Raw genomic sequence first — 11,541 nt, 5'->3', positions numbered from 1 at the left:
ATAGTACTACTTTTTTAAAAAAAAATTGAGAACCATGGCCATCTTAGCCCCTTAAATCCGTCACTGGTTTCAAATATTTATCACTTAGGTCACTGCTTTTTGGCTCTTTGGTCTTTATTTTGGGTGTGTGTAGTTGGGAGAATTATAAAGAATTTTTGAAAATTTTAAGATGAAGATATTATATTCTCATGTCTAATTTAAAATTTAAAAAATTATTTTTAAATAAATTTAATTTTAGAAAATCAAAATATTTGCATTTTAATTCTCACATTTTTTTTGAATATATTTAATTTCCATAAGAATAAAATGTGAATAACAAAAAAATATTTAAACCACACACATCTTTAGCTATTTGAAATTCGTTGTTCTAACCCCAAATAATGTTACTACTACTATTCATTTTTATATGCCTAATCTTTCTAATATATATCCATGCTATAATAAGTGGATCTTTCATGATCAATATCAAACGATAACCCTCCAATATCAAATGCAAGGATCATTCATGATCCCTCACCTAATACTACTTTCCCAACATAGAAAGTGTAACAAGCACGATTGAATGTGAAAGGATAAAAATTAAGGATTTTGCTGTGGCAAATATGAATATAGGTTTAATTATGACTATGGATTTGATGAATGTAAATGAAGACTAATCATGGTATTCAACGAAAACACCATTGAAATAACATAGATCTTAATCCCCTGTGTTGAGCATTGGAATTGTGATTTTTGTGTATATATTGATAAATGATTGTGTTGATGTATGAATAAAATGAGAATGAGGATGAATATTGGAACATGAGTGTGTGATAAGGAAGAAGCATGGTTGATCAAGGAGAAAATTAGAGACAGTCCACTAAGAAGGATTAATTCGCCACGATACTGAGCTCTATTTAAAGGTTTGTCGCTGGCCAATGGGTTGCTGCATGCACAAGGCGGAATTCGAACCCCTAACACTTGCTTAAGCGGACTAGTGAACTAACCACTAGACCAACCCAACTTGGTTAACATTTATTTAATTAGACGAGTGAATGAATTACTTGAACAACCCAATTATCAAATTCTATTTCTATTAATTGGGCTAAACCCAATTATACTGCTCCGATCTATTTACCACTTTATCTGGTACCTGCTTTTAAGAATGTAATCTAGTATTACCAAAAAAAAAGGATGTAATTTAGTGACATTTGTATATGCCTTGCTAGATAGTGCATCAGAGTTTAAATCATAGTTATAATTAGAAAGTGGTTATATGGAACCCATGGGGAGAGAAGGGTATGTGTGTTAGGTATGACAAAAAAAAAAGAAAAAAATTTATAATAAATTTGAGTTGGTATAATGATTAGTTCACTAATTTGCTTAACTAAATGTCGAAGTTTAAATTCCGCCTTGTATATAAACAATTCGTTGGTCAACAGCAACTCCTTAAATAATATTTCGATTTGCAATAAATTAATCATTGGCCTACGGACTAAAGGATATCATTGACAACAAAAACAAAAACTCATAATTTATAAATTTGAATAAACCAAACCAATTAAAAAAAAAAAGCTCATATTAAGATTTTGGTATGGAATTTTTGTCATCAAGAAGATGATACTGAAACTACAGTAGTGGGCTTCATGTTTTTCTGCTATAGGCCTTGTGGGCTCAAAGCTGAAAGGTAAGGATCGATTAATTTGCTCTATGGGGATTTTGTTTGGACTAAACCGTTGAACATATTATGGGCCTTTTGTTAGGCCTAATAAAAGAATAAATATTTATCCTTCAATAAAGTAGAAACAAATTCTGACAAAAAGAAGTCTAAAACCACTATAACGAACCTTAATGCCCAGAATTTTAATGCATCAACTACCAGGAAAAAAATAGCTTCAATGCCTGAAAATTTGAATTTTAAATTTAGTAATTTGCTGATTTTGATTGGTTGAGTAATCAACTCACTCGTCTAGCTAAAAAAGTATCAGATGTTCGAATTATACTTTATGTATATAATAATTTATTGTCAAATAACAAATATTTAAGTAAAACTCGGATTGATTTTCAACTTGTAGAATAGGTTAGAGAAGGTGGATATTTCACATTTCTTGACCCACAATATTGATACACCATTTGACAATCTAGACTACTCTAGTTATGAACTAGCTAGTAGCTTGTTTTTCTCTCAAAATTTTTAATTGTACAAGCGAGGAACACACACGAAGTTTGATCTCAACTACTTTAAACAAATTAAAACACATCATTATTTTATTTTCTATGCTCTAACCTAATTAATTAATGACTTTTATTAGGCATGATGATCGGGTAATTGTTGATGAGTTGTGTCTTCATTAATATTATTGTTATTGGTCTTGAGTGAACGAAGTGAATATTGAGTTGCATTCACTGCATCATCCAAATTCAGATAGAATGAATCCATCCCAACCTTGTCTACAAAATTGGATGCCACCAGCTTCTCCATAACCTCAAGTCTTGGGTTCACTATTAACATCTACAAAAAAGAACATAAATAAAAGTAAAAACATTATATATAGATATATATAATATGTTAAAATTAATCTTCTTTTGTAAATTCAATTTTATTTTTTAATAAATCAAGTTGAAGGATCTAGCTATATAGATATATAGTCCAAGAAGTTTAATTCTATATTGTACCTGAATTCCATTCCTTTCTAATACTCTATAAGTTTCTAGCAATCCTTCGATACCAGTCATGTCAATTGATGTTACTCCTGCATAAACGTATAAAATCAGAAAATTAAGCATTATTACATGATATCTATGAGTATAATAATAACCATAAAAAAGCATTTCGACAAAACATTATCTTTTTATTTTTTTACATATTTTAAGGATTCACTATAAAAATCACTACGGAATAGAGAAAGACGAGTTAAATCTCAATTTGGCTCCTGAAATTTGATCCGATGCTCAGAATGACCCTCATAATTTTGTTGGCCTCAATTAGAACTCCTAAATTTGGAATCATGGCTCCGCCCTGTCTCTGTGATCATTTCTGTCACCGAAATGCTGATATGACGTAATTGCATGACATGGAGGACACTACTTAAATAACGGCGCATTGGTTTTGCATCCAAACCCTTTGAAAACTACGTAATGTAAGAGTTTTCTTGATGTTTTGCATCTTATGATCGTCGTAATGGAAAGAAAGAGAGTTTTAACCAAAAAACAACTAAAACGACGTGGTTTTCAAAGGGTTTGGGCGTGAAACCAATGCCCCGTTAGTGTCCATCGTGTCATGTAATTGCATTAGATTAGCATTTCGGTGATGGAGATAATCGCAGGGGCAAGTCAGAGCCACGATTACAAATTTAAGGGTTCTAATTGGGGCCGACGAAATTGTGGGAGTCATTATTATGAGTATCGGACTAAATTTCAAGGGTCAAATTGAGATTTAACTCGAGAAAGACACAAGATGATAAGTAATGAAATATAATAAAACTATAGAAAAAATTTTAAATATACCAAGAATACTAGTGTTTTAATAATTTTATAAAATGACTAGAATGATATTATTCTTTGTATATTTGAAAATTTTTAAAAATATAATAGTAAATTTATTATCTTATGTCACTAAAATAAGAATATATAAAAACATAGCTCTTTCCATCAATCTTGTAAGGATATTAAATTTCCATATCTTAATTTACCTGAAAAATCAAGTATGATCTGCTCCACACCTCCATCAGAGTCTTTTTCACTTCTAACGTACCTCATAATCCTAATGCAGATTTTAGAAATTTAGATTCAACATGGATGTATTATTATAGGAGTGTGACAATTGATAAAAGTGTTATGTTATTTGTAACACTCTTTTAGAACACTTTTCTATAAATATTTTTATTCTTGAATAATATAAAAGTAAACTTGATGAAAAAAAAAACAAATTTAATAAATATGCACCATTTCTTAAAAAAATTGTATATTTTGAGCAATCATATATATTGAAATATAAATATATTAAAAATGATTTAAACAATATATATATTCATACACAAATATATAATGATTGAGTTGGTGGATATTTTGGTGTGCATATAATATTTTTATATTTTATGATATTTTAAAAATAGTAAAACTATCATCTATTAATAGTGTTACTGTTAATATAAAATTTACCTTTCTTTGACATAGATAGCATTTGCAAAGTAAATGGGGGAACCAAGTTGAATAATCAAAACTCCTGGGTATGTTGTTGTAGGAGTGTATTGATCAACATCTCTATATGAACCTGAAGAGTCATCTAACTTTCCAAGCTTGCATGTGGCAGGCCTAGCCACATATAAGAGTGCTCTAAGAAGGCTCAGTGCAATCTTCATTTCATATATGGAATAACAATAACTTAAGTTAGACAAAATAATTATAATTTTGTCTAAGTAGAATCAATTGTTCATAATTAAGAAAATGAGAAGATTGGTGTTTAACTTAATTGGTAGATGCAAATTTAAGCATATTTTATTTTACTTCATATAATTTTAAAATTAATTCTTCAATTTCTAAAATTGAATAGAACTCCATTTAAGGGGTTTGTTATTGGTTTTTGGAATTATTCTGTTGTTATTTACACAAGATAATATTTAAATTCCAATGTTTATTTAAACGGATAAATGAACTAATCATTTGATATTAATCTAAGTTTATTATGATTTAACTACTATTATATTTAACTATTAATCCAATTGTATAATTGTCGCTAAAATTTTTTAACAACAAAATATAAAACGACTAATATTTAGTTATGGTAAAAGAAAAATAAATGATCAATAAAAATAATTTTTCTAGTAATGACAATTATAGAATATTAGTCCATGTGATATGAGATAGTGACAAATTTACCATAGTAGACTAATAATGATTGACCAACAAAAAAATTAAAAACCTATTAAAATATAACTTTTTGAAATTATACAATTAGCTTTAATTAAAACTTAAATTTAGAGATTGAGATAATACATGGTTCAATAATTCTATATATGAAATTAAACGGTGAGTCTAACAAGAACATAAAATTGAAGAAATTGGAGTACTCACAGAAATCATAAGGCCCTGATCCATGGTTAGAAAGATGACACCTAAGAAGGCAGCCATGCAAATAAGAAAGTCAAACTTGTCAACTTTGAAGAGATGAACAAAGACACCATATTTGATGAGTCCAAGCATGGCAGATGTAATAATAGATGAGAGAGCAACAATAGGAGTGTGTCCAAATAGTGGTGCCAAAAACAAGAGTGTTAACGCCATTAACACTCCCTGCACCACGTTTGTCATAGGTGTCTTACACCCTGCATTGTAATTCACCGCCGTTTTCGAAAACGGTCCTGTATACACAAAACACTTCAAATTCTTAAATATTATTGTTGATAATAACTACATAAAACATAAGAATAAGGAAGAAAAAATATAATAGAATACAGTAAAATATCTTTTTGTTCTAAAATCAAAATTAATTGTGATGTATCGTTAATTTTGATAGATAGTGACGGTTTTTTGGTAACAGTTTCTAATAATTGTGACTAAATCCCGTTTAATAACATTTCATTATTTAGCGACAGTTTCGTGCTAAACACTATAAAAATCACTGTTATCTATTGTGATCCTTACAGTGTTTAAATTCTTTTTTGGATTTTATTCTTTTAAATAATAATTTACCTTCAGTAAAAATAATATTTATATATTTTTATTCAAATTATTTAAATTTTTTTAAAATTAATTATTTTAGATATTAAAAAAAGGATAATAGTCAAAATTGACATAATGAAAATGTCATATATTTATTATTTATTATGTTACTTTATTTGTTTGAACAATAACCATCATGATTTAATTTCCATGAAATAATTTATGTCAGTATTTCTTTTTAGTTGAAACACCTTTATATATACTATATATTATAGTTAAGAGAATATATTTGGGTTAGCATGCAAGCATGTGTGGAAAATAAAAACTTACCACTAGTCAAGTAACATGAGGTGAAAGAACCACATAAGTTCATAAGGCCAAAAGCTACCATCTCTTTGTTCCCATCATGAGGTGTATTAGCAGTTACAGCAAAGCTTCTTCCTATTGCTATTCCTTCCTATATATACATATACAACTATATAATAATAAGATAAAATAAAATAAATAATTGTTAATAATAAAAATTTAATTTTAACGTACTGATAACATAAAACATTTAAAGTCATTTAATTATATCTATTTTTTGGAAGATTATTTATGTTATTGATTTAAAAAGTAATTACTTTTAGATTTAATTAATTTGTTGGTCCTTATGATTTTATTATATTTTTAATTAGATCTCTATATATATTTTTTTAATTGAGTTCTTATACTGTTTTTAATGTTATAATTAGATTATTTCTAGTATAAAAAATATTAAAATTAACTGAATATTTTTCTATAAATTAAAGATATCTATAATGAAAAATTTAATTAGATCTTTGATTATATATTTTTGAAAGAAATATTCTATTAATTTTAATATTTTTTTATACAAAAATGATCTAATTACAAAATTAAAAATAATATAAAAATTCAATTAATGCTTACCGCCAATGACAAAATGCCTGTGATAATGCCAGCTCGGAGAACAGCTGATAAATATTTAGAATCAAAGTTCAAATAATGAATAGACAAAGGGTTTATTCCTTTATCTAAATGGCCCACCTATATTGATAATTAAAACTAAAATCAAATAGTATTTAACAAGAAAAGAGAAGCAAATTAAAGATGCACGTAACATAAGAAAAAGTGGGTACACAAATAAATATAGCTGATGAAAAAGACTTGACTTTAATATGACTCACAATTTTTATTCCATGATTTTGGCCCTTAACCAGATACGTGAAAACTCCAGCAACTACTACCGTTGTCATTGGAGCTATAGCTGACACCCAAAATAGCTTTGGTTTTCTCTCTCTCTGAATATTCATTATATTAAATCAAATAACAAACAAAAAATCCTCATTAATTAGCTAACTAACCATATATAATATATATAAGGGATTAAAACAAAAAGTATCAATGACAACAGAGAGAGACAGCTTTGTAATTGAACTTTCTATATTTATTTGTTTTTGTCTTTATTAGTTTGAGTAAGAAAAAATTTGTTATACTTGCAAATAATAATAATAATAATAATAATAATAATAATAACCAAAAAGCATTTCCCCTTACATTATAGATTTAACGTGTTTATGTATAATAATACACAAGCAATATACATAAGATGTACGAGGTAAATATGAATTTAATAAACTCATAATAAATAATATGTATAAATATTGAGAAGTATATATTTCCATTGAGTAATATTTGGAAATTAGTTTTTTTCTACTAACATCAGCTATTTTTTTTATTATTTTAAATTTTACATTCTAAATCACAAATTTTTAATTCTAAATTCTAAATTATGAATCCTAAACTTTAAATCTTAAAAAAAGATAAAATTAAAAAAATTAACTAACTAAAAATTAATTTCCTATATTTTTTTCATTTCCATTTTTACAGATACAAGAGCACTCACCACATGCGCAGTAAATTGGAGGAAAGAAACAAAGATCACGCCAAGAACAATGGTTTCCCACCTTATCTGTTAATAATTAAAATAAATTAGAGACATGTAAGCTATCATTAGAAATAAAATTATTTATATATCTTTTCATTTGAATTCTTGGGACTGGTTTTGTGGCATCATATTAAAGTTTATAACTAAAATATTTACCATTTGATCTTTGTTCATTTAAAAAAAAGAAATCCATCATAATAAAACAAACTAAAAGAAAAACACATACATTTGTAAGTATATAAGAGGTTTTTATCTGAAAAAATACGTTAGAATGAAATATAATAATTTATATATTTTTCTATTAATTTAAGTTTTTAAAACAAATAATTTCACCATGACATACATTATTATTGTTATATAGTTTTTTCCATCAAAATTTTGATACTTATTTATTTCATCCGATCCACACTCTCATATTAATTATATAATATACAACTATAATTTTCTTTTATAAAGTATTGCTTGAAAGGAAACATTTCCCAGTAAATAATATTACAGCAAAAGAAAATCAATACAATATTTAAATCTTGGTCAAAATGTTTAATAAGTGCATAAGAAGTCAAGTGATATACTGTAGTACTACTATTATACTCTCACTTTTTGAAAATAATGCGTGTTCTCTGAAAATCATTACACAAGAATTAAAATCACTATTTAATAATGTTGATCTTTGAGAAAAATAATTGTTAATATGATAGATAAATGTTAGCTAGATTTAATTATATAAATGCCCAATTTCCAACTCTTTTCAAAACAGTCGGTGGAATTTTCTTTTTCTTTTTCTTTTTCTTTTTTCTTCCTTATTTAAAATGACAACAAATGTAACCAACTAAAGTAACTGCTCAAGTAACGTGTGCCTTTGAGTGGGTGGGTGGATGCATGTATATATGTGAAACTGTATCATGGTGCTTTAATTTTTCTATCCATTGAAAAATTAATGCAAACAGGCAATAAAAATGTTCAATATGGAATTAAGATCTCATTATCACATCTAGAGGAACTATCCTTGTCCTTGTAAATAATAATAATAAGGAAAAATATAGGGTACTAATATATTATCTGTTAATTTATTATTAATAATAATTAATTATTATATTTTAAATATATATATAAAGATATATATTCAAGAAATATATTTATAAAAATATTTTTAAAGACATAATTATAAAAAAAATATTTTTATTAAACACATTTATAAAAATACTTCTATTAAACATAATCATAAACAAAAATAGGCAGAAATTTAGCAGAATTGATATAATAAATACCTCTCAAACAACTAAGCAAGACAACAATTAAAACTGAAATTCCTATGCTCAACAAAACATTGACCTATACCCCTCGTATATATATAGAATCACTCCTTTAATTTTTTGCTTACTTCTCTCCCTAGCTATATGTCTAATCATGACAAATTCATCTAATTTATTTATATACTCTTTTTCTGTTTATATTTACAACAATTCATACAATTTAAATTTTCTATTATATTTAGATAGTTATTTTTATAAAAAAAATATCTTTATGTCAAGATCATATTATAAATTATTAAATAATCTAATATATTATTTGATTGATCTATCTAATAGCTTATGATATTATTTTTATATAGAGATGTCTCTAGAAGTAGCTACCTTATATTTATTCCATAGAGTAGTTACCTCATGTCTATTGTCAATGATGCCCTTGATCACCGATACAACATTTGTTTTGGTAGAAAAATGCGTCATTCCAAAAATACCCTTTAGTTGTTGGAGGATAAGTATGACTGCTGTCCCACCCATGAATCCAGTGATGGTAGAATGGGAAAAGAAATCAACCAATATCCCAAGTCTGAAATATCAATTAAGGTGTGACTTACCTTTCTCAGCTATATATCTTACCCAAAACACAAAAAGTATAATGAAAATATTTCTTCAATAACCCCTATACACACACACAATACTATCCTGGTGTTATATGCATGCAAATCCAAACGGAACCACCATTGAGCATATGAGTGGGTGGTTTTAGGAAAATGACCTGTTAATTGTTATCTGTCTTTTTCTAATTGTTTAATTTTCTTTTTGAAATTTTAAACATAATTCACTTTAATTTAGTTCTTAAGATCAATCATTTACTCTTGAAATTGAATTATAAAATGTAATTTCAAACTTTAAATTGAACTTTATTAAAAAAGAAAGTTAGAAAATAAATTAGATCTAGATATCTGATTTTACGATAAATTTAATAATTTATTATTACTGTAGATCAATTTTACTATACAATTACATAATTGACATATTAGTAAAATTAATTTTTTTTTTTTACATTTATCACGTAAACAATCATCTAAAATAACTAATATAATTTAAACAACTGTTTAAAATATTTTATACTATTAATATATTAAAATTAAATTTTTTATAATATAATATCAAAATTTTTATAACAAAAAATTTTAAAATTCGATCTTTTGCTAAAAATAAAATTAGCGTAAGACAAATAGGGAAAAGAAAAAAAACATATACAAAAATTTATACTCCATTATTTATATAGTTTTTTTTATTTAAAAAATGATGATAATCATTTTTGAATAGGAAAATGAAACTTATTTGACTCTGACACTATGGGTATGATATATTAATAATTGTGACCTGAAAATACCAAGAGAAGCTTGGAATAAACCAGTGACAAAGGTGGTTGTGAAGACCAAGTGAAGGAACAAGGTTGGTTCCTGAACAGGATCAGCGACGGTTTGAATAGTTTGACCAATAAGCAAAGATGCTGCCGCTATAGTCCCCACTGCCATGTGCCTTGAGCTTCCAAATATAGCATACACTAGAGGTGGGACAAAGCTTGAATCTGCATATATATAATTATTACATTACAATCACCAAACATCTTATCAATATCTTTATTCTTAAATTGAAAGCTATCTATATAATGTCCTTAAACAAAACTTAAAAAAATAATCAAGTAGTACAAGTTTTGATACTATATAATAATAATATTACTTCTCCAAAATATTTAAATTGATAAAAAGATGTATATGAATAATTATATCTATCTCTAATACTATTTATAGTTTAGTAATATAGATTTCTTGAAATTTACTAATCACATTTTTTCAAACTATTATATGATCCTAATCGGCTCTGCGATGCAAAATGCATGAAATGGATGCTCATCATAATTAGAATTAACAAGTTGTCCGAATTTTGTGATTGGCCGTTGACTTAGTCACATTCTATGATTTCCATGTCAGTTTTTGCATGATGATGAAAAATATGATAACACTAATAATAACAAGAAAGAGGAAGAAGAAGAAATTGAACTTACAAAGGCCAATAACGGGAGGAAGGTTGGCGAGTTTGGCATAACTAATCCCCTGAGGGATGGCCAGGCTTGTTATGGTGAGTCCGGCAATCAAATCCGACCAAAAAAGCCGCATTGAGTAATTCGGAAGCCACTCGAATATCGGAACAAAGTATTCAACCCCTTTCACCACCCTTCGCCACCGCCTCTCCTCGTTCTTGAACTGCCGGAAGGGATCATCGGGGAAGAACGTTTCTCTCAACCCGGATTTGAGTTTTGTTCCAAACTCTCTCCGGGTTGAGAAGTTCACCCCATGATCCTGGGGAACATCAAGAACAACAACACCCTCAGCCTTGTCATCCTTTGAATCCATGTATATTGTTATTAATAGAAAAGACACAACAAACTAAACCGCACTATGGAAATGAGGGACCAGGATATAGTGTTATGATTATTTCACCCTTTCATGCACTTAATTGTGTTGGGGTGTGTGTGTTAGGGGGATATATATAAGGAATGCCTTCAACAGTGCCTAGTGTTAATTTAGAAAATTAGTTAATTAAAAACTAATTATTATACGTGGAAGAAAGAGAAATTTTTGGAATCAATCATTTTTAATATTTTTTTGTTGTTATTTGATCTATATATTAAATTAT

General features: G+C 27.2%; 1 protein-coding gene across 1 annotated transcript; it reads right to left on the bottom strand.

Annotated features, from left to right (window-relative positions):
* Window positions 1-2,024: 2,024 nt before the first annotated feature.
* LOC107490456 (probable sulfate transporter 3.5) lies at window positions 2,025-11,346 on the bottom strand. The gene is made up of 12 exons (XM_016111238.3): window positions 10,910-11,346; window positions 10,225-10,432; window positions 9,250-9,421; window positions 7,547-7,612; window positions 6,828-6,941; window positions 6,571-6,687; window positions 5,971-6,097; window positions 5,053-5,339; window positions 4,141-4,334; window positions 3,672-3,742; window positions 2,656-2,732; window positions 2,025-2,491 (listed from the first exon to the last, which is right to left on the bottom strand). The coding sequence occupies exons 1-12, from the start codon at window positions 11,256-11,258 to the stop codon at window positions 2,288-2,290; spliced, it is 1,986 nt and encodes a 661-aa protein (XP_015966724.1). The 5' UTR covers window positions 11,259-11,346; the 3' UTR covers window positions 2,025-2,287.
* Window positions 11,347-11,541: the final 195 nt, after the last annotated feature.

Source organism: Arachis duranensis, chromosome 5, assembly GCF_000817695.3.
Source record: "Arachis duranensis cultivar V14167 chromosome 5, aradu.V14167.gnm2.J7QH, whole genome shotgun sequence".
NCBI classification, from domain to species: Eukaryota; Viridiplantae; Streptophyta; class Magnoliopsida; order Fabales; family Fabaceae; genus Arachis; species Arachis duranensis.
The sequence above is the reverse complement of the archived record's forward strand: the minus strand, read 5'-3'. Positions and strand labels throughout refer to the sequence as shown.

Excerpts from the sequence above, each read along its gene's own strand:
- LOC107490456 (XM_016111238.3), bottom strand. The coding sequence starts at position 11,258 with ATGGATTCAAAGGATGACAAGGCTGAGGGTGTTGTTGTTCTTGATGTT. Across the intron at positions 6,688-6,827 it reads AAAATCATGGAATAAAAATT|GTGGGCCATTTAGATAAAGG; the intron begins GTGAGTCATATT and ends TTATCAATATAG. Across the intron at positions 6,098-6,570 it reads CAGGCATTTTGTCATTGGCG|GAAGGAATAGCAATAGGAAG; the intron begins GTAAGCATTAAT and ends ATGTATATATAG.